Here is a 25,287-nt window from a genome sequence, read left to right as displayed (position 1 = left end):
TAAATATAAAGCGCTACCTCTGGTCGAGAGCTTGAAGAGACCAATAAGCCAATTTGGACAATTGACGATGACAGATAGCAGTAGATTAAGTTAATTGATCCCAAGCCGAAACTAATAAATACATATTATTAGTAAACCATCTGTCCAAAATCACCAGAGGCAATCTAAAACGGGTCTTCCGAATGCCAAAAACCAAAGCCCAAAAAAATACCAATACAAATACTATTTAAATCCCAACTGATTGGAAGCAATGACGCATGACTTTTTGGCGAAAATTCAAAACGATTTGGGTTTTCGGACAAATCAGAAGCGAGCGAAATATTTCGCATTTGGCAAACATACAAATTTCTTAAAACCTTTAAATTTATTTAATGTCTGCAAATTTGTCAACGCGTTTTACGATAATAATAGAAATGCTATTAGTGTCGTTTTTTGTGTCCGTGCCACAAACTATTATTGCTAATTTCGAACACAAAAAATGAAATTAATATTGAAAGGGTTTATTTATGCGAATTCCTGCTGGAGCTCGTTAATTGTACAATTCTCAAGCGTAAATTATTAATTTTTATAATTTTTCGAAAATTTATGCAGGTTTTTTTTTGCGTGTGATTTATGTTTGTAAATATGTGTGTGATTCACAAACCGTTACAGTTTTTTGATGACATGCATGACAAAAATAATATTTTTTGCCATATGTTATGCGTAGAGAAAAAGGCAGAAGAATTGTTTTGTTTTGTTTCATATTTTTTGTGTATGTTTGTTTGTAATTAATGTGCGCTCATTTGTTGTCGTTGTTGTTTTACAACTAACCTTAAACAATAAGCTGGCTAAACGAAATAAAAAAAGGAAAAACAAATATTAAACAAGCCTCACTGAACTTGTTCAATAAACCGAAGCGAGCCGAGCCGAAGCGAATCGCCAGCTGGACAGCTGCTAAAAAATTATGATCATTAAAATATGCTTTGATAGTCATCGGACTGTCAGACTGTCAGACTGTCGACCTGCCTGGCTACAAAATATTTTTTGTTTCACTCGCATATATACATATATGTATGTTTATTTGAAAATTAGCATATTAGCAGCATTATCTGGATATGGTCACATTTGTTTTTGTCTAAACTTTAGTGCCGCTGTGTGGCTTTGGCTTTCGGGTGACATTATTAGCACATTAACAGCTCGCGTTGACATGGCGCCATTTAGATCTTGGCTCTAGATGTGGGTGGTTAGATAGATAGAATTCTTGCAGATATTCTAGTAGTAGATAGTAGATAGTAGAATTGTAGAAAAGTGATGAGTTCCATAAATAAAGTATGCTACAGAATACTAATTATAGTATAGCATCATTATGATTTGAACACTTTTGCTATTTGCTAGTTATATAGTAGAATACTCTAGTAGATACTCTACTAATATAGTAGAATTGTAGAAATGTGATTAGAGTATACTATTTTACTTAACAGAGTACTATTTACTAATGATCATTCTGATTTGAACATTTATATTTGGTATTTTATATTTGGTATTTATATAGTATAATACTCTGATAGATACTCTACTTATATAGTAGAAAAGTGATGAATTCCAAAAATAAAGTATGCTATAGAATACTAATTATAGTGTAGCATTATTATGATTTGATTTCGTTATTATATTTGGTATTTATATAGCTGAATACTCTAGTAGTAAAATTGTAGAAATGTGATTAGAGTCTACTATTTTCCTTATCAATATACTAATAATAGTGTAGCATCATTACGATTTGAACACATTCATTTATATTTGGTATTTATAGACATAAGTTATCGAATGGCCTGTCCATTTGTCTGGATTTTAACAGTTTCTTTTCGTTAAATAGATGCAGATCTCTGGGCATGACTTCATTCTGTCTGTCTGTCTGTCTGTCTATTGATAAGGGGAAAGAGAGTGAGAGAACTCAACTGTTGATTACATCTTTAGCACCCAATAAATTCAGCTGCCATTCCAGGGTAGCAAAACTAACAGTGAATAAATGGTATATCATAAGAGCATAACAACAACGAAACAAATCTTTAAAATTCCACAACAAAAATTTCAAACATTAGTCGCTGTCAATTCGAGCATATATATGTATGTATGGTATATAGATTTTGGACAGGGGTTATAGGCGACCCTCTCCTTCTCACCTTGTGCGTCAGTATCAGTGCGTTGAAATTGAAATGCGCATTCGAAATTATTCAAATACGCTAAGTTATGAAGTTATCACGATGGCACTTCGGCTGTCTAGCTGGCTCGCTGTCTGGCTATCTGACTGTCTGTGACAGTCCCTGACAATGGGTATTCCTCCTATCTACATATGCCTATTACAAGCCGTCGGGGGTCAACCGGGGGTAGGAGTGATCAGTTGACTCTACGCGTGTATTCATTTTCAAAAGACATTTGTTTTTGTGCGCTACAGTTTCGTTGACCGACTGCTAAACATTTATTTATGAGGTATTAGGCAGCCTGTGGCGCGACCACTTCATCCACGGACTTCGATCTAAAGTCTTCGAGATATATACATAGTATCTGCCACAGAGATAGAAACAGAAACGAGACCCAAGAGCCAGCCGGTCGGGCTATTTTGACAGCAACAAGTTGGTCAGCAAATATATGGCAAGAGAGACAGTTGCCGGTTCGTTTTGGTACATATTTCATCGATTAATTTGAAAGATGAAGTTATGAACGCTGAAAAGCGTAAATTTGAATATTTGATTGGACCCCGCGTGCTGCTCTGACTGAATCTGAATCTGAATTTCTCATGCACAATCATAAATTTATGGATTGTTTGAATTGCTTTTAAATGTGGCGTGAAACGGGCCGAGTTTGTGACTCGAAAGTGTTAAACTTTGGCTACGTTTCGCCAGCTGCCAATTGGCACTCTCTTCAAGTCGCACAGGGCTACGTGACATGCGCAGGTGTTCCAAACGGAAGCAACCAGTCAAAACTATATACATATATATTTATATGAATATGTGTTAGCTTGTCATACTTACAATATTATATATGAAAATTTTGATTTTTTTGGGTCTCGGTCAAGGCTATAGCCTCCAATTTGGCAATACTGCCAATGGTGTAGTGTAGGGCCTGAGGTAATGTCAGTGACTGACTGTGTCTGTACTTGCTGACTGTCATGTTCAATCACCAAGGATGGATTAACATTATGGTCATCACATGACTCTTACCGACCACGTGCAGCTATCATTCATAAGTGAATGAATGGGGAAGCTTTTCTGTTTAAAGCTCCGTGAAATAAATAGTTAATAAAAGCAGTAGACTTATTGAAATAAGATATCAAAATGAAGCAAAGAGCCACTATTTTAATTCGCTTACTATATAAAGTTTAAGAATATAGTTTTCACAAAAAATATGTAGTTACTAAAAATTTAAAATTAAAATAAACATATCATTTGATAGTTATAGCAATCATTGCATGTTTTATCGTTTAATGAATGTTATAACTGAAAAGCTGTTGTGTATTTATTTGAAATTGTTAATAAGAAAAACAATCGTATTTAAGGAACTTAATTAGTCTAAAAAGCGACAAGTACAATTTTATGGAATTATTAAAGACTATATATAATATTTTATCAATATACCATTCTAAACAATTTTAAGATTTTAATTTCATTTAAAAAATTTTACTTTTAAATTAAGAAAAAACAAATAACAACAAATGATTACTATAAAATGTATTTCAAGTTAATTTAAACTGAACATTTTTAAAAAATATCTTGAAATATGAGTTTTCGATTCTTCGAATATAAGACCACGTTAACTTTGCATAAGAAGCATGTACAAACACTTACTAAATATTTAGCATAAGTTTATAAGGTATAGATTGGTCATTGGATAGACAGTTGAGACTTTCCGTTCAATAAACTGTAAGATAAAGAAATTCACGTTAAATTCAAGACCCATGTTGCATTTTACAGTTGAAAGTCTGTGCGACTGATTAACTATTGACGTATAGCACTGATCTGTTAACTCTGGGCACAATCAATGCACAACATTAAGACATAAATAACTTTTATAGTCACTTTTATGAGTCTTATCAGATTTGGTATTCGTTTTTTTTTTTTTTTTTTTGATTTTGTAGAGGAGATGAACAAATTCTTTTCCAGAGGTGGAAAGTGGTTCCAAAGCGACAACAACTTAATTTTCTCGCCTCGACATCAAAACTTAGCACATTTTATGTGTAAAAATAAATCAATGCCAGTCGTCGTCGTGTCGATCCAATCATGATGAAAGCCACAGCACAGCGCATGGGTCAAAGGCAACAGATCATAGCTCTGGGTCTAACGGTAACAGGCCAAAATACTCGATGAAACAAAGGCACAGAGAAGGAAAGAACAAGAGGAAGAGCAGCAAGAGCGAAGGAGAGAGGGGGGGGAGATTCCAATGGCTTGCTTAATTTAAATTTACAAGAGGTTGCCCCTCAACTTCAACTACTTAACGCAGCCATTACACGATCGGGTTCCATTTCGAAGCGGCGATCGTTTGTGCTGCAACTTCATTACCGCACTCCATGTCCCAAAGTGGAGATGGTCACACTGCCCGCAGTTGGCCTCAACTTCACCTACTACACTTCTACTCAACTCAAGTCAATTCAGCCAGTTGTGGATCCGTTTTTGGCTTCATCGTCAGCATCAGCTTCAGCTTCGTCTTCGGTTTCGTTTCATTTTTCGAGCATTCGTGCACTAATGACACTTTAATAAATCATTCGAAAGGTGAGACATCGAGTGCAAGTTAAAGTTGATGATGGGCTACGAAGCAACTCCATAAAGAGTAGAAGGGAAAAAAACGAAAACAAATCAACCGCAGCAAACCCAAATGAGAAATGTGGTTAACTCCGTCTTCATCTCATGACGGACGTCGAACGAAATAGTTAGCTCTTTCGAATAATACAATTATGGCTAGAATCTGACTCAGCTTGAAACATGTGTGTAAATGAGATATGTAAATTAGTGACATTTATTACTGAGATGTTCTCACTTTTTGACGAACCTAACTCGATGAAATTTGTAGGGAAACATTTCAATACTATGTAGTCGCAATAAACATTTGAATTGAAATACACAATTGTAACGTAAAATTATAATTATATTTCTATGATATATAAATCAAATATTTACAATATCAATATATTTTTCATGTTATAATACTTATGTGTTCCTTAACAAAAGTATACGTGTGATGTAGGCAAAGATGAATTATTAAATGAAACACTTAAATATCATCGCAATTCATGGTATTTTGATTATCTTAAAATTTCCTTGATTAATATATAAAATAAATATATTAAGTCTTTAAATATGTTACGTTATCATTATGTATATTCTTTAAAGAAATGTGTGCTTAGAAAATCAAGCCATAATTTGTCACTTTCGTATCTATTCAATAGGAAATTCGAAAACTAATCTGAAAACTCTCCCGCTGCGTGCAAAAATAATGTAAAAGGCTTTATCACATGTTGTCAGATCTACTAAATTAAGTGAAGCATTTCAGAAAGAGCGTTCCAAACACTCACACACACTCATATACATGTTAAAGATCATGTAGGCAAAGACCACTTATTAACATTTTCTCGTTGACGTCTTATTAATACTTCACACCTTTTTTCCGATTTTAAAATCGATCGTTTTTTTATGAAAATTAGTCAACGCGCGCCGCCGTCGCCGAAAAAGTCTTAAAAGGCAAAGACAAGTAAATATATGTGATGTTGATAAAGCTGACCGAGAACTTAAACCGGACCGCAGAACGGGAACTGTGGCCCCGACATTGGCTCAACACAACTTTCGGGGGCACTAGAGCAGGGATGCGACGTGTTTTTTTTGGTTGTGTGTTGCCTCAATCTCCGAGTCTTCGGTCTTCGGTTTCCGACTCGATCTCTAAGTCTCGATCGATGTCGACTGTGTGGGTTTATTGAATCTTTATGAGTTGTTGTCAGGAGGACGCCGACTCGTTTGTTTCAATATTAATTAGTCAATGTGTGTTGCTGTTCATTATAAATTCGAATAATGGTATAAATACAAATTTCAAATTACGGCAGCCAAGTGCTAACGATGCCTCAGACAAATCGACGGCTCCACTTTAAATATGCATATTTAGAGTAGTACTCATGCATACATCGAGACAAGCTTTAATGTTGAGAATAGTAAACAGAAAGTTGTATCCAATAAAGTTGTTGGTGTGCTAGAAATGTGCGACATTCGCAAAAAAAATACCCATAAATTGCATTATAAATTGCACATAAATTTCTACAAAATATTTTTTTCTTAGAAATTCGACATGTTTATGCCATATAAACACACTTGAGATGATGCTTCATGTTATCCAAAATAACTGTAGATTTTTAATTAATTGTTAATGCCTTTTCTATGAATTTTAAATATCTCAAATATTTCTGCATACATACATAGTATTATTTTTGACTTAACTCAATTTATTTCTTTCCTTAAATTTAATGTTAATGTGTTAATTATCAAAACGTTGCTTGTATAATGTTCATTTATTTATTAAACGGGTAATACTAAATGCTCTTGCGAAATTTGGTTGTGAGCTCAAAACTATTTGAAATATGTTTTCAATTTATGAATATTTTTCATTTGTTAAATTAACATCTTTCTATTAATTTTATACACTCACTTTGTTTTTATCAATGCATTTATCCTTAAGGTATTAGTTGTACAATTTTCATTTATTTATTGAATAGTTAATATTAAATACCTTTGCGAAATGTTGTGGTTGTGTACTCAAGGCTTTCTAAATATTTTTTGAAATGGTTCAAATATTTTTAAATGTTTTTATTTTTTATTTAACTTATTTTATATTTATTTGTATATTATAACTACATTTGTCAATGATTTTCAAATAATTAATATAAAATACTCTTGCGAAATGATTTGTTTTATGTGTTGAACGTTTTCTTGATTGCATCATAAATCAGCTTTATGAGTTAAATTTAACTATGTTAAGTGATTTGGCACATTCGAAGAGGCAGCGTTATGGTCTTTAAATGGCGATGACTGTCGAAATGCTGCGCGGTGCATAAAAAACATTTGTCATATGCGAAGTTTATGAAGGATATGGGCAACCGCAGTCCCCACAGTTTGTTAGTAGGCTCTTCACCCTCGTGTCTCTTTTGCTCTTTGAGTTTATAAAATTACCATGGAAAGTGCTGCATCATGCACATCAGCGGCGTCTAACTGCCTGGCTCGTTAATGTCCTCGTCGTTGTCCTTCCTGTGAGAGTTTCGATTTGCGAGTTGCCTGCTTTGCCTGTTGCAGGCAAGTCCGCCGACTTGCAGTCTGTGCATGTGACTAATGTGAACACCTGAAACGTCACAGGATGCGCACAGGTGCGCATTGACTCTGCCAAGTCCTGGCAACACGAACAGCGGGCTATCGGGCTGTCAGTTGAGTCTTGGCAATATTAACGCCGCCCTGCCAGGATGTCTGAAATGGCAGCGGGACTAAAACTGATCGATATATGGCGATTAATCAGACGACTTTGTCGCTGGGCCTCATGCGGTGCCAAAAGGTGTGAAAGATTTTACGATTCTCTCTGCAGTTTTGCACTTCTGCAGAAATTGCACCCAGGGGAGTTGGGGTGCTGGTGTCCTGAAGTCTCGGAATGCCCGGGATGCAGTTGCTTCGATCACATCGTGTTGTGTGTCCGTGTCCTGGAATACTGTTAGTCAATGCTGTTGTACTGCTGTGGGAAACTGCCAAAGGCTCTCACTTCATGCTGAGAAACCAAGATCTCTATGCGAAAATCTATTCTCATAAAAAATAGTAAAGGTGCTTGGGAAAAAGTCAGCATATATTATACAAATATTTGGAATCATAAAAAATGCGTTGTATTTATAAAGAGAAAGTCAATTAAATACAAAATATTTGTTGCTTCACTTTAACTGCTAAATTATTAAGGATTACATAAAATTTAGATCATCTGAAACCGAGTTCAAATATCAGATTAGTTTAGATAAGAGAAATACTCTTTAGAAACCCGAAAACATTCTCTTGTAGATTATATAGATAAATCAATCGTCGATTTTTTGACAAAATATTCTTTAATTCGCATACTCAGGAGTTTAGATGAATTGTAAAAAGGAGGAGACTGTGAGATAGGAAAATGTATTTATTCTCATTACAAAATAGTGAAATTGCTTGAGAAAGAGTCACTTTATTATCCAAATGCTTGGAGATATATGTATGATACAAAAAGTATTGTATTTATAAACATTAATTATTTTAATTCAGTTTATATTAATATAGATTTTTGAGGATTACATTTAAAATCGTAGATGTTATTTTGACATATTGATTTTATATTCTTTAATTTTAAACAACTAAGAAAGTTACAGTCGAGTGTGCTCGACTGTGCGATGCCCGCTACCCATTTTTAATAAAGGCAAAATGTTGCGGTATCATTAATTTTAAAATATACCAAATATACTAAAAATACTAAACATATACCAAATGGCATATGTGGTATATTGATATAGTACCGCATTCAAAATATACCATAGACGGCACAATATACCAGATTGTCGGCCAAAGCAACTCAGACCCAATTCCACAATTTTTATCTGATCGCAACTAAATTTTCAGGAATCATAACTACTGCAGTAATTATTGTATATAACTCGTAACTCTAGCTTTAAAATTACGCTTGTTATTCGATTTTTTTGATTTGCGGGGGCGGAAGTGGGCGTGGCAAAAATTTTAAACAAACTTGATCTGCGTGCAAACATAACAAATGCTGTCGAATTATCTCTTATAGTCTCTGAGATCCAGTGTTTCATACGGATGGACGGACAGACGGACATGGCTATATCGTCTCGGCTGTTGACGCTGATCAAGAATATATATACTTTATAGGGTCGGAGATGCCTCCTTCTACCTGTTACATACATTTCCTGCCGGCACAAAGTTATAATACCCTTCTACCCTATGGGTAGCGGGTATAAATATAAGGAAAAGACTATAGAATAAGAAAATTTATTTATTATAATATATTATATTATATTATTAAAAAGTAAGTAAATCGCGTTATAAATCTTATACAATTCATGTATTTGAAAAATGAATAAAGAATACATTTTATTTATTCCAAGTTTGAATCAGAAAATGTTATTTGTATAAATCGTGTCACTTTATGACTAAATATTCTTTAATGCGTATATTTAAGAGAATAGATGAGTGTAATAATTGTAAACAGGAAGGGGAATATTGCGAGGGTTGTCGCATTTGTTGGGGTTGATGTTGACTTAAACCGTTGGACAGTTGACATTGCAAATGTCCAGTGGCGAGTCGCTAGCGCCGAACATTGGCAAGTGACAGATGCTGTCAGCCACAACACACACAAACAAACAACGCACACACACACAAATGCACAAATACATGCAATGTATAGACAAGCGCATGGGGCTATTAATATAAATTGCAGTAAAATAGAGCGGGAGAGGAGAGCGAATTTTGTTAGTGGCTTGTGGCTTTGGCAGAGCTGTGTGTGAAGAGGGATGAGAGGGCTGAGCGGAGGAGGATTGGTGGAGGAGGGGTGGAGGAGGAGAATGCAATTGTGTTGGTGGCTGTGGCACATGCATTTTGCACACACAAGCCTGGCGGACGCTCATTAATTATGGAGGCATTAATATTGGACCAAAACACACACGCGTCTATGTACACACACACATACATGAATACATTCATATCTGTATGCATGTGTGTACACATAGACATAAATTTTGAGCAAACATAATTTATAACAACATACACGTATTTGTTGTTGGCGTTGTTCTTGTTCTTGTTGTTGTTGCGGCGGCGGCGGCTGCAGTTGTCGGTTTGTTTATTTTAACGCTCAAAACTAGCCTAGAAAAAAATGTGTAAATATTTATAAATATATGTTTGTGAGTAAAGCGATGTAAATTTGTAGATGTATATGTGACTGTGTGTGTGTGCGTTGGGGTCAGCGCACTTATAGAGTACCTCAAAGGCCGCTGTCGCCATTTTGTTAGCTGCCAATCGCCATTTTGTCAAACAAAATTCATGAACAATATTTAAAAAACATGCCTAATTTAATTAAAATTATATTTACATAATAAACATAATAGCTTAAAATTAATAGCTTTAAATAATTTAGATGCTTTATATATTCGATTATATAGATTTTTGCATATTTTAAATCTAAAAACTCTTGAATAATAATTATTAATATTTAAAATACCCTTTTTGCTATCGTTGAAGTGAAGTATGTAAATATAATTTTCATACAATAAACCCTGAGAAGTTAATACACATGAAGATTATTAGACATTTTCAAATATTATATTTTTCATAATTAGCTACGTCACAATATTAATATTTATTTGAAGAATATGTACATAAATATTATTCAGCTGGCGATTATAGAAGTTGCAGCTGCCTTGTTGCTGTCGCGAGGAAATTAATTTAATAAACCAAAACACACACAATGGAGAGCGAAGCCATACAATATTGTCAATTCACTTTTTTTCCTCATTTAATTAAAAAATATGAAATAGAAAATATGAAAAGGGGGAGAGAGGTAATCGCAAGTAGCATCGGAGTGAACTTCAGGTCGTCTGTACGCCTTGACAATTATCTTCACACATCCAGCCGTGAGCTGGCGGCACTTGGAGTGGTTTAAGCCGCTTCCACTTCATCCTCTCATCCAACATTCAACATCCAACATCCCATCTCTCATTGAAGAGCTCATCATCTGGTCCAGCGGTGACCTTCTTTGTGTCAACGGAGCGCCTAAATCATGAATGATAACTCGCGCTCAATCATTGCGATGAAAGGAAATGAAAGCGGCCGTACAATAATCGAATAAGCCGCGCATTCATTGCGGCCAAGTGAAAGAAAAATATAAATCCGCACATGTTGTCGAAAAGGAGTTGAAGAAGATGACATCCTCAATGACACACCGCAGATAAAGACAGCAGACAACGCGGCACAAAGACGCTGCTGCATCTTTCCATCTCGATACAATTGATTGATGCACGCAGCAGTTGCAGCTCAAAAGAAATCTCGCTGTTGCATTCAAAAATGGTTGAATTGCGAAATGAAAACTCCTCGACAGCGTCTTTGAATCATTTGCCAATGTGAAGGGGTGGCGACAGGACAGCCATTGAAACTCAATCACGGCTTAGGCCCAGCTCGACTCTGCTCGGCTCGAATAGAACTGATAGATGGGGTATTAAAATGTACACAATAATCGGCTAAGCAGCTAACAGACTTGGCAATTTTAACGCCCCTTCTATCCCTTCTGCCCTTTGGCCCTTCCTTCCTTTCTTTGATCCGCTTAGCGAGTCGCGCGCGCAAAGTTCAAACTCGTTACACGATAATTATTATTATGCCATGTATTCGCACTCACTCTCGTTCTCTTGGCCTGCGCAGGAAAATCAAATTAAAATATAAAATTTTAATGACCACAGCAGACACTGGACACCAGACATCGACATCGACATCGACTCGCAGGTTCAGTTCTCCAGCATTAACTACTGAGCTGGCCTCGCCTTTTGTTCTAGGCCAACATTTCGCCAATATTCGGTTGGTTCGGTTGGTTGGTTCAATCAGCGATATGACATAATTCGTTTTGCGTCACGTTACATTCACGATATCTACATACATATAGATTTCCCCTCTCACTCACTCTGTTTGCATTTTACGTAATTCATTAAAAAAGTTAATTTTTGCCATCCGCTGCATTGGCGCTCGCTCATCCGTTGGCTGATTGTGTGCTGATTATGGCCGGCAAAGGATGTGGCGCCTTATTGGTCAACTCGTCGCGTTTGCACCCAGGTTCGAAGTGAAAAAGAGAACGAGAGCTGATAACGATTATGACAGTTCGAGGCCACGGCTCTCGCGGGTCATATAAATTTTAACAGCGCGAGCTTTAAACACTTTCAACCAACTTTTCACTTAAATGGAAGTTTGAATACCCTTTTGCATTCATTTTTTACAGTCTTTCATTCGGCAATTTTATTTGTTGATATCTAATTGCATTAACATTGAGCGCATTGCTTTTCCAACTCTATGCATTTCCTTTATTTTACAATTTAGTATTAGAATATCACAATTTGTCTTTAATTACGGTCGCGACCTTTCCCGATCCCCTCTACACTCAATAAATACTTTTACACATTTTTTTGTTGTTGGTCGGTTACCATAAAAATATTTTAATTAAATTTTGTATTTATGGCCACGACGATATCCTTTTTACGCACGCCACACACTGATACTCGGCCACTCATAGAATGCCCCTCGGCTCTGGCCAACCGGAACACTGACACAAAGCGCACTCCATTAATCATTCAAATTACCCATACATCATCATTACTCGCAGTCCCTGCCTGCCAGGCACCGTTCTGTCTGCAGTGTTCACAAAATACCAAATACAAAAAACAGAAACAGACACCAAAAAAATCTCAGCTACAAAACAAAGAGAAAAATTTCCGAAATTATTCAATGAGGGCGGTCTCAATTAGTTTTAGGCGTTCCACGGTCACAGCCCCTTTCAACCCGAGAACTGAACAGGTAGGTGGAATATTTGTCAGGTTACCTGTTTTATGGCCGCTCAAGTGGAAGATCTGAGACAGTGTGACGACTGTAAAATTTTCCACGAATCGCACTAAGCCTCAACCTCAAACTCAGACTAACAGAGACCAAGAGACTAAGAGCTGCGTATTTAGCATTCGCAACAGACATTCGGGCAACACGAAGACTCACACTAAGTACTCAACTAAGTCCACGGCTTTTGTTGCTTTCAGATACAGATACATATTTGTGTAATCTGTCTATACTTATAATGTGCGTGCCAAAGATGTATTCTGTCAACGAGTCCTATAGGAATTTGCAACAATAATGAATAAATAACATAAAATGAATACACGTTTTTTTTAAATTTGTTAGTAGTACTGCCATAAGTTTTTTATTTCTTAGTACTTTTTCACATTTACATTTAATATCATATTATTATCATATACTTGGGTTACGAAATTGTAAATTGATAATTTCATGTTTCTTTTAAATATTATATTTTTATTAAATATATATTGTATTATTAACTTGAAGAAAGTTAATAATTGTATTTTAATGGCATTTTTATTTATTTTGGCCTGTTAAACTTTCGAAGATTATTCTCTATATTTCATTTTCCTTATATTATTTGTAATTTTTTTTAAAAGATCTTTATTAAAGTATAAAATTTTTGTTAGCATTAGCAGATTTATATTTAATAGTAAACTATGTTAATATCAAAAATCAAAAAAAGTCATTCCCTTGATGATTAACTGAAGAAAAATGAGCTCGGAAAAGTGAAAATCATTTAATTATGTTATTGAATGATTGCAGATTCAAGAGACAGTTGCATTAGGGTAGCCCCTAAGGGCCGCTTATATAAATCAGCGAAGCAAACGAACTGTCTCCAATGTCAGTTCGTAACTCTCTCATAGTTATGCAAATTAGTTGGCAGCTAATAAGGGCCAAGACTTGTCACACCTCGCTTGGCATGTCGACTACCTTCTGACGCCTCGTGAAGTTCAAGACGGAGGAAGGGCTGGAGGAAGGGCTGCAAGTTTGCCCCATTATCACATTTAGATGCGGAAATGCAACTCAAGTGTTTTGGACCGTTGTAATTTCATATGGATTCGACCGTCTGCATTTCTCCCTTTTGCGGTTGCATCTCTTTAACGCTTCCTCTCTCCTTGTCAGTCGCTTTTGGGTGGGTAAAGAGCGTTAACTAACCGCAGCGAATGATCAAATATCGAAAATCAATTCCGTAACCATTGTCAGGCATAATTAAAATCCACAAACAGGGCGAGGGGTGGTCCAGGCAGAGGCAGAGTTAAACAGCAGACAGGGGGACGCCTGCTGAGGTGGTGTCGCATTAAAAGGATGTCACCGCATTCGACTTGCGGTTGAATCGACTGAATTCTCTCACGAGTGCCACTCCACTGTGATAAGGATATGCTACATACAAATTGGAAACACATTTCGAAAATGTCGTGAACTAAACACCAACCAAAAAAAAAGTCTCGCCTGTAGCATTTAAGGCAGAGCAGGGCGATCAAAAGGGGCGTCCATTGCCCTCTGTTTCTGTTTCTGTTTCGGGGTGCCGACGACCGCAGCTTCCGAAACCTATTTGGGTTAGTTTTGAGTTACAATTGCAACTTCAGTTTCAATGTCAACTGTGTAAAAATTTCTCAAGCGTAACAAGAAATAAGTTACATGACTTTCAACGAACGGAAGCCGACGTTCGAAGTATGTTTAGGGTCTTTCTAGAATGGTGAGTTTTGGGTTACTTCTCTGCTCTGCTCTGCTCTGCTCTGCACTGGGGTTTCGTTTTGTGTACGTTTGCATTTCTAGCCTAGATCTTGGGCAACTTGATTTTAATTATTGCATTAATGTTGCGCCGACAAATTTGTGGTAATTTAATATCTGAGCTAGCAACCAGTTAGTTTAGTTTTCTGCCCAATGTCGAAACCAAACCCAAACCCAATCCCAATCTCAATCCTGTCCAGTTGTAGTCCGGTTTTTGCCTTTGGCCCAAAACTTACTAACTCGATTATGAGGCCAGTCGAGACGTGCTGAAGTCAATGTGCAATTGGTTTGCGTTCTTTTCTCAACCCTTTTTGTTTCTTGCATAATTCATAATTAGTGTGTTGAGTTATAGCCATTGCAGTAAAAACTTGTTATCTCCTGTAGGTACATTGGGATAGTACTTTTGCTGTTAACTGGACCTCCCGTGGGCTGACAAAAAAGGGCTACAAAGTTCAAGAAATTACTTGAAACTACAAAGGAATTGAGTAATGAGGTTAGCCAAAGGCACTTCAGAGGACAATCATGGATCTATTATTCATTTTGACTTACGAATGGCATAGTTTGTAAGGGGTTCCTTATTAAACTTGAAATGTGTATATACTGGAAATTTGGTGATTGAAATAGTAGAAAAATCATATGTTTAAAGCACATTTTTGTATTTCAACTGTAATAAAGCTTGGTTTTTTTATTCGACGATTTGCCAAAATGCTTGTAAAATATATACGATATTCATTAGGGATTCACATTGTATCTTTTGCGTTAATTGGCTTGCTTGTTTGTCTGACGTCCCCTTGCCTATGAGTATTATGCCTCAGGTGTTAAGGCGCTGTGTAGTTTTGCTTTTGGGCAAATTCTGTCTGCCCGAAAACCTTTGGCTACGTTTTTGTCAATATTTTCATTGGAAAAGCAAACAAACATGTTTAAAATAACAAATTAGCATAGACGAACGATACTAAAACAACAAGCAAATTGCAGCACTCTATAGAGACGGAAGCTACAGCCCTTGGGCATTTTGAGGGTAGCAGCTGGTACCAGTTGAGTTGAGTTGAGTTGTGTTGTGTTTGCTCTTCCAATTTGGTAAACTCACTCGACTTGCAGCACTGCCAATGGCTGCCTCACAGTTACATCAATCACCATCACGGCCCATCGACTCAGCGACTCAACAACTCAACGACTCATCGACACCATTGACTCCATCGAGTTGGAGGGGAACCCAAAATGGCGCATTGGTGTTAATGATGCCGACTTTGAAATTTTACCGACGCGCCCACTTCTGCAAAATACAAATAAATGAAGCAAGTGTCGCCTTCTTTTATTATTCGTTTTTCAAGTTTTCGTCATCATCCACATCCACATCATCATGATCATCATCATCATCATTGTCGTCAGCGGCGGCCACATTCGTCATTTGGCAAACAACCGAAAGCGACACTCGTTGTCTCGAGGACAGACAACACGCTGACAGATACTTTTTTATTTTATTTTCATTTTTTGAGTGCTCGTGAATGATGTGCGAACAAGTTGTAATTATTTCGCATTAACCAGAGAACCTTGTCGACGATATGCTGATGATGCCGTTTGTAATTGCTATTGGCAAAGGCAGCACCATAAGCTCAACCTCTCAGTTTGTCAACATTCTTAAGAATGGCCCGAGTTGTATGGCTTTCACAGCTGCATCTTGGGACTGATGCTTCGAACTGACTCTGACTAATTTATGTGCAGACTTTCAGATTTATTGAGTCAGTCACTGAGATGCCTTGAAAAGTGGAATTTTTAGTTAATGGAGTTATGAACTTATATTTTCAAAATAATTTTTTTAAATCGAATAAATGTGGCAAAAATAATAAAATTAATACAATCGAAATGTTTCTTTAATCATAGTTTATTTAAATTTTTATTCACTTTTTAAATTAATCTTATAGAAACATCAGCTAAACATTAAATCTGTTTTTTACTAAACTGTATTTTAAAACTCTTAAATTTTGATGAAGAGGTTTTTAACTGAATTGAAAGTGAGATTTAATAAGTTTTAATTCTTTTGTAGCTTATTATTGAGAGACTTAAAAAATCCGACCAAATTAAGTAACCTCCGTAGTTTCTCCTTGCAGCTAAGCTTATTAGCTTAGTCCGTCAGTCGGGTAAAAAACTTTTTATTGTATTAATGATAGCTCATCACATTGTATTAAAGAGTACACAAATATGGCAGCTGTTTATTTGTTGAGTGATTGTGAATTAATTACATTAAAGCTGGAAAATTTAAATACCTTAATGGGTACCCAAATTATATCAGACCTAACATTTGTATTAAAATTTGGGGAATGAAGCCACAACTGTTATGGCATTCCACCACCCTCGGCGATAAGTAGAGTCCAAGTATTTTTATCGCGACAGAGATCGAAATGAAAGGCACATTTTGTTGCATTTCATTAAGCGAATGCCACCGCTTTTGCTTGCTGCCGCCTGTTGGCAGCTAAAGTTTCCCACGTTTACCGCCTACCTACGAGTTTGAGTTCGAGAACGAGAACCAGATACCACGCAAAGTCGTTAAAGCAGTCCTCGGTAGTTGCAACACTTCCGCATTTTGTCACCGGAAAGGTAAATCACAAATTTGTTCGTTTTGCTGACCGCGCAACAAGCGGAAATTTAAGTTTTCTTTTTGGGGTGAAAAACGCTAGGAAATAGCTCAGCTTTCGCTTAATGCGCGATGATGACCAAGTTTTCCACCCCTATGGTAATTTCACTATTGATATCGAGGTGGTGGTGGTGGTGCCAAGTGCGTGGCGTGGCGTGTTAGCAACCACCGCGAAACGCGGCCGTTTAATTGCATTCGATATGCGCTTTTGGGAAATTTCCCACGATTTTCGTGCAAGATTTTTCCAAAGGCAAACTCCAAAGGCTGCACTCCAGATGCGACGATAAGTTCTTTCCCTCTCTCTCTCCCTCTGCCTTTCCCTGTTCGTCTTCCTCTGGCTCTCTCAATCTTTGGTCGTCATAGGCGTTCTCATCCTCGTCATAATCAACATTAAGACCGTTGATTGTTTTCGCGACTGACCGCGACGACGCTTGGCAAAGGGGTTGGGGGTTGCTCAGCTTTGATTGAAGAAACTCCCTAAATATCTATGCACTTATGGTATGGTATGGTATGCAGAGAGATACTCTTGGACAACGGTTTGATTCGTGAGCGTAGTCTGAGATTTGTGTGACTCATAACGAGTTTTCGGCATTGTTCTAAATGTATTTTCATTATTCGCTTCGCTTGGACCTTAAGTGGATAGGTATGAGGATCAGAGTCGGGATCGGAATCGCGCAGGCGCTTCTAATGCCAACAGCCTCATTGTTCAGCACCTCGCGGACGCCTTGGCATCTCTTTTGTTTTGCGCAGCTGCCGCTTTGTTTGCCGTGGACAACGGCGAGCGCCCATCGCCAGCCTATTAATCCTGTTCCTGTTCTCATTTAAATAGTATCAGAGAAGCCGAAGCAAGAACAGCAGCAGAGGATTCAGTTACGCCAGCTTAAAGAAGCGCCCAATTGAGGCGAAATATTCTTTATGCTAATTTCATAAGTACTCTAGTTACTTTTCCTTAAGCCAGTTTAAATCGATGCCCGAGCATCTCATCAAATATGCAGGAGACGATCAAATAAAATACTTGAGAAAGGGTGAAATTAATAACAGTCGATAACGAATTTGGTGGATATAATATTTAAGAATTTCTTTAATATATTTTTTACATTTTCTTATCGATTATATTCGATATTGATTTTAATTTCCTATGCAAATATACCTGTGATTGTGTAAATTACTGAAATGAAATACAATGCTTAAATATTTACGTCTAAAAATAAATATTCAGGAAATATTTTCGACTATTTACACAGCTTTAAAAGCTAAAAGTACTTCCATATGTTCGCACCTGTAACAGATGTGCAATTAAAGGCTCGTTGTTGGATTTTAAAGCAACGATTTTACTCTATCCAACAATTTGTTGGCAAATATTGAATTTTGCAAAATCATACATATGTATATGAAGAGCAGCTGCAAGAGTGTGATCGACTGTGAGATACCCGCTACCCATTTTGAATAAACGCAAAACGGCGAGGCGTTATTCTTAAAATACACCGAAAATATACCACAAAATATTAAAAATATATCAAAGGCTATATTTGATGTACCACAAAATACTAAAAATATACCAACAGCTATATTTGATATATTTATATGGTACCGCATACCAAATATACCATTGAGTTTAAAATATACCAGATTATCAATTAAATCAACTAAGATCTCTAGTAAATGGGCGAATTTTTCCATACAAAATCATAAATACTGTAGTTATAATTGTCAGTACCAAAATTCGAGACTCTAGCTTCAAAATACTTTTCTTATACGATTTTTATGGAGGGCGGAAGAAAACGTGTTTAAAATTTTTAAATAGTTTTGATCTGCGAGAAAACATAACAAGTGATGTCGAAAACTATATCTCAATAGTCAGTAGTCAATATGAGATTAAAGTGTTGACGCTGATCAAGAATATATACGCTATAGGGCCTCCTTCTGCCTGTTAAATACATTTCCTGGAGGCACGAAGTTATAATAACCTTCTCTCCTATATAAAATATATGTATTTGTTTTATTTTTATTGCTCATATAATATTGAAAATTATTACAATTAAATATTTACACATTCATTTCTTCCAAATCGAAGGCTAGCGATGTTTTCCCATTGGAATACATAATATTTAAATATTAAACACATTCTCAAATATATATGTAAAGCGCTGACTAAATAAAAGCATCGCAGTCCACTGTTTTGGTCTCTTTGACGGACAATGTAAGGACACGTTCATGCAAGATCATATGGCCAAAAAAAGAGCAAAACACTGAGAAAAATATATTCGTCCTTCGGCACATAGAACTGCCGATCGTGTATAATAGTTGCCGTATACATGATCATCGTAACGGCAACGAATGCAAAAAAATTGCGTACTATTGAATATATTAAGCTAGAGCCAAAGACGTAGGCGTTGAGAAAAAAAGATGGCCAACATGATGTTGCCCAACGCAACCAGGACACTAAGCATCAAATCGCCTGGCATTAATCGCATCGGAACGTACGCACCATAAATGATTGAGGTAACCACCAGGCAGATCACAATAAGACCCGCATATACATTGACCAGTATTCCCTTTGTATTCTGCTGCTCCATGGCAATGTACAGCGTTGAGCTCTCCACAATGATCGCAACGAGGAATACGTTGCAGGGATACTTGCGACCAAATGCCGTACATGACAGTACCGAGATGCCAAAGAACGTGGCAATGAGCCAATAGCCATATCGCACAGGTGATAATCGGTACTTGCTCCAGTCCAATAAGTATTGAATGAGAAACCATTGAAAGAGCGCAATGAAGGCAAACAACACGCTCAAGAAATAGATGCGCAGTTCATGCCGAATTGTCACATCGGGCGGGATGCCATATATTTCGGGTTCCGATTGACTCATATTGAAGTATACCAGCAAATGAAATAATTTGACAGATAAATTCAAGACTCCTCTGAATGTTACTTAAAACGTTATGAAATAAGTAAATACTGATCAAAATAAAAACCTTGGTCAAGAAAATCCCCTAAAATGTAATTATAAATGAAAAGTCAATTGAAATATAATTAGCTATACATTTAATTAAGAATGCGTTTTTTTTTTTAAATAAGTATGAACCAAAAACATGGCATAGGCTGTGAGCCAAAAAGTTAAATATACACTTATTGCCGACATAAAGACCTCCATCAGCGGAATAAACTGATTGCATCCATGGATAGATCTCGCGTAGAACATTCCCATCCATACAGCCACGATTAGGAGGAAAATGGAAAGAAGAATGTAAATCTCAAGCGATTTTAAAGCCAATATCAACAAGGCAGCTTTGATCAAAACAATTGTAAAAATACCCATGAAAATTACTTGAGTATTGACTCTAGGTATTAGTTCCTGTGGCCACATAGCGCCACAGATATAGATAATCACGGTTATCACAATGGACACTGAAATCACCACCAACATGACGATAATATTTTGATTATCCACTAGACCAAATGTTAAAAAAATGACTGCGATCAATGAGACGATTATCTTAGCTATTAGTGACTCGTATTGAGTTTCCACAGTTTGTAAAACACATGTCCACAATAAACCCATAAGTATGCAAAAGAGTTCACGCTTGTAATTCAAATCTAAAACCATACCAGCCGCCGATAACGCCAGACATATCACTGCTGTGATCAATATAAATCCGATCGCAATTAAATATACTTTTCGAACGAACGATTTCAATGTTGCATCGTCGATTACGACTAAACGCTGTTCTTGCTCTGGTTCTAATTTCTGTTCTGGTCTTCGGGTCACATACAATGATTTTTCAGGTTTCTGTTGGTAATGAAGTAACTGTTCAGGCCACGGATGCATTTTGCGAGAAGATAAAATATTCGAAATAGAATTTACAATATTAAATTTTTCAACTTGATATATAGAACGATTTAATGATTTTGATTTCAATGTAAATTTTACGATTTTAAACTCAAGGAAACGAAAAATCAAAGTGGTATAATAATTTATGACTTGTGGCAAATAATTAAACTTACTAGATTTCTTATTTGCTTTGGCTGACAATCTGGTATATTTTGCACTCGATGGTATATTTTGAGTGCGCTAATATATCAAATATACCTACTCGTATATTTTTAGTATGTCACGGTATATTTTCGGTATATTTTAAGAATAAAAATTTCAAAATGGGTAGCGGATATCTCACTAATCTTTTTTTACTTGTTTTAATTAATTTTATCTGATCGCCACCAAATAATTAGTACTTCCAGCAACTTTAATTTTAGTTGGTTAAACTGTTGTTTAAATATTATATCTCTTTCTTTTATAGTCTATTGAACAGACTGTTGATCGAAATATATGTGAAAAGGCAAATATTTTGTGTTAAAAAAATGTAATAATCTTATTTATTAATCTTATCTTATGGGTAGCGGGTATAAAAAATATAAATTTCGCAAAGGCGAGAAAAAGTGCAGTTCATTGGCATAAATTAATTAAATTATAACAAGATAAAAAATAAATTTCATTTATGAAGTACCAGATAATCTAAAAACATAATTTTTATTATTTGATATATAATTCAAAATTGAATACAGAACTTTTCGTGACATTCTGTTTGAATATTTGAAATGAAGTTTTTAAGATACAAAAAATTTGTAGTTAATAATTTCTCAGAATTTGATTCTAAAAAAAAAAACCAATAAGTAAATAACATTCTAAGTAAAAAATTAATTTTAAGATTGGACTTTCTCGAATTTTGGTAGAATTTTAATCTTGATTAAGGAATAAAACTTTTTGGTTACATTTTGATACCACTCAACGGATGAAGTTCGTATTAAATATTGTAATATGATCATTTTGGTAATTATGAACTTATTGCAATGTATTGATAATTTATTTTTTATTCATGATCGTATAAATTCACCAGCTTTATATATATATACATATAAAGACATTCAAATTCATATATTTTTCTTTATTAAAAAGTTGCAAGCTTTGCAGTATCTCGATGGTGAAAATCCTAATGATTTAATTATGACTCCAAAATTTCCTTTATTCATGTAATAAAATTTCTTAAAATGTAAGAAAAAAAGGTAATGCCACTTTTTTTTTGGTATTGTATTAGTCGTCCTTATGCTTCATGTAAAATTCGAAAATACAAAGGGCTGAAAACGTCACTATAAAATGAAAGTAGATGGTCATAGAACAGTGCAGCACATCGAACAGAGGCACAACCTGTAGACGACCATGGATATACTGAGCGTGGAAAGGCATTATCACGACTGTCATACACAATAATAGAATGCCAAAGACGAGGTAAAGTACGGGACTCTTCACAAATATTAGCACTATGCCAATTGTGAACAGCGTTATGAGAAAAAGACAACTCAGAACCGCTGTGCAGAGTATTCCAGGCACAAATGACTGTGGACACAGAGCACCACAGACATAGAAAGCGGCAACAATCACAATGGAGATAGCTACACCCAAAAGAACCGTGAGAAATTCTATTTCATCCATAAAACAGGCGCCAGCGAATGTGATAAGAATGACAATTAGTATGGTTATCGCCCAATTCCAGGGAAAAGTATAGCGTATTTTGGGCACACAATCCAAAATTAGTATCAAAGGCAATATTGGCAATAGCCAGACGAAAAACGGTACAGGAATCGTTGGATAGAACTCAAATCCGGAGGCAGCGATCGAAAGCCAAGTGACGGAGGTGCTTAATATGAAGATGATTGCAATAAGATATACTTTTCGTATAAACATCTGCAATGTTAGTTCATCGATCACATAAACGACGACCTGATCCGATTCCGGCCTCTGTTCGGGTCTCCGTGTCATAAAAAACAACATTTTGCGGCCGCTGTCGCTGTTGCTGCTGTTGCTGATCCTGTGGTTGTTGCTGGTAATGAAATAACTGTTCTGGTCGAGGTTCCATTTTCTTGTTCTTGTAGTTTAACTTAAATTTTTAGCAACGGTACTCAAATATTGGTTTCAGTAACTATTTTAGTTAAAGATAATGACATATAAATCTCAGTATTTATGATTGGAATTTGATTTCACTTTCCATTTACTATCTAAATATTTAAAAAATTAAGCAGCATTTTTAATCATTATTTTCCTATATAACTGAAAAATTACAATTCATTTTAGGAGTCCCTCATCGAATTGATATTTCCGTATTTTGGATAACAGTTTTTAAATTTAAAGACTAATCATTATATAGGAAGCCCGAATAAAAACTATTTAAATAGAATTGTAAAATTCTATACTTAACATTCGTAATACTTGAAATGTATTTTCATTTAATGTGAAATGATTCAAAATACTGATTATAATAAGTTCCACATTTGAAACCAATGTTGAAACAATTCTCAAGTGTCAAAAGCGGATGGTAGGTACCATTTAGAAAACAAGTCAAAAAAACTACAGTCGAGTGTGCTCGACTTTGGGATACTCACTACTCATTTTCAATACATTTCGGTTATATTTTTAAAGTATTCGAAATTAATTGTAATAGTACAATATACCAAGGGCTTTATTTGTTATAGAACTATAATGTTACATTCATATTAAGTACAGATTGTAAACCAAAGCAGCTAAGACACGATTGCCTGTTACATATGTACAATTACTAGAGACACAAATGTATAATTCCCTTCTACCCTATTGGTAGCGGGTGTACAAATCGTTAAAATAAAGAAATATTAAATAATCTACTAACAGCATATTAATTATAATTTAAAATAACACACTTTCCTTACACACAAACTATTACAAAGAGATTACTCAATGATGCAGAATACCAAAAGCCCTATCAAGTACTCTTTTTATCAGAGTATCTCTTGGCCAAATGTTTCGGCTGAAGCGTATTGTGTATTGTATTCGATCTACCTCTTTTGCCACGGCACGATAATAAGCTGGCGCACTCTGAACGCATACACAGAAATGCAGTGAGGCATGCAGAAATCAACAACAACAAAAGATGAAAAGGAAAATGCTAAGTAGCAGCGATCAAAGCTAACAAAACATCTACAAAGGATGCAGCGATAATAGGGATATTTCTCCCTTCTCCATCTGCGTATCTGACAATGTTTGTTGTTATTTTGGTTGATCGCTTGAATGCCGCGCTATGACTAAAAAGTATCTTTGAGATACTTGCACCACCGTCTTTCAGCATCTAGGCATCGCGATCACTTTCACAGGCAGCATTGTCTATTGAATGACTCAATCAGTTCGCTGCTCTTATCCTCGATCCCTTTTAAGACATGCAAATGTTTTACAGACAGCTGCCAGAACTCTTTACTTCTATTGCTACCCTAAGATCATTAAGTCATTCAGCTTTTAAGTTAGAGTCTGAACTTTTCGATCAAATTGTTAGCTTATATACAGTTTTAATATTTCGATGAGCGATCCTTGATAAATCTAAAGCAGAGGTCATTGCACGGCAAGCACTCTGAAATTGACAAATACTCGTTGCTTGGCAAAAGTGAAAGCACGAAGCACGACATGCCATCGAATGCACTGGAGCAGGCAGCATCGCGTGGAAGCGAGTTACTACTTAGTAGCAGATTCAACAGCCCACACATGACACACATGCAACGCACAGGTTCGTTGGTTGAAGGGGCAAGCAGAGTCAGGTCAATTTTGCATGCCATGCGAGGGTCTAAACAACATGAAACGGTTCGAACCGCAAAAAGCACAGTCCAAAAAGCTCATGCAAGCGTAACGAACGAGCTGTGCATGAGTATGTGTGTGTGTGTGTGTGTTATAGATACTGATGAGCAGAGCCGACAGCCAAGAGAGACATAGAGAGCTTGGCTCAGGTTCTAGCAGGTTGTTGTCTGTACAATTTATAATATTCTATTAGTTCCACGACCCGAACTCGAGCTTCGGACTCTGCCCGAGACTGTGCCGTAGAACGGCGCTGAGCCAACGACAGCGGCAACGGCAACGGCAACGGCAGCGCAGTTAGCGCAGATAATACATCCGCTTCCGGTTAAGCCCATATTTTTGTGTCATTTAGAGAGTGGGAGAGTGAGTGAAAGGGGGAGCGAGGGGCAGGGGAAACGAGTGGAACTGTAACAGACAGCTACAGATGCTTATGGCTAGACACAGCCACAATGCCTGTGACATGTTGCAAGAAACACAGGGGGCACGGATATGCTAACGGGAATGGGCAGTGCAGCATGTGGCATGGGGCATGGGGCATGGGGCATGGGGCACGGGCCTGGCATCAAGTGATGCGACAAGTGCAGCCGACGCTGCAGCGTTGCTGGAGCGGAATCGTCAACGCTTCCGCATATTTCTCATT

The 25,287-nt window shown here is 36.4% G+C and overlaps 2 protein-coding genes across 2 annotated transcripts; both read right to left on the bottom strand.

The window, feature by feature from the left end:
• Positions 1–19,010: 19,010 nt before the first annotated feature.
• On the bottom strand, positions 19,011–19,887 carry LOC132798239 (uncharacterized). The gene is given in 3 exon segments (XM_060810025.1): positions 19,011–19,236; positions 19,238–19,399; positions 19,401–19,887. Coding segments are annotated over 3 exon segments (720 nt in total). The 5' UTR covers positions 19,869–19,887; the 3' UTR covers positions 19,011–19,146.
• Positions 19,888–21,919: 2,032 nt separating this feature from the next.
• On the bottom strand, positions 21,920–23,017 carry LOC132794047 (uncharacterized). The gene has a single exon (XM_060804272.1). The coding sequence runs from the start codon at positions 22,824–22,826 to the stop codon at positions 22,089–22,091; it is 738 nt and encodes a 245-aa protein (XP_060660255.1). The 5' UTR covers positions 22,827–23,017; the 3' UTR covers positions 21,920–22,088.
• Positions 23,018–25,287: the final 2,270 nt, after the last annotated feature.

The sequence above is a fragment of the Drosophila nasuta genome, chromosome 2L (genome assembly GCF_023558535.2).
Source record: "Drosophila nasuta strain 15112-1781.00 chromosome 2L, ASM2355853v1, whole genome shotgun sequence".
Classification (NCBI taxonomy): Eukaryota; Metazoa; Arthropoda; class Insecta; order Diptera; family Drosophilidae; genus Drosophila; species Drosophila nasuta.
Note: the sequence above shows the minus strand (reverse complement) of the source record. Positions and strands in the feature narration are given on the sequence as shown.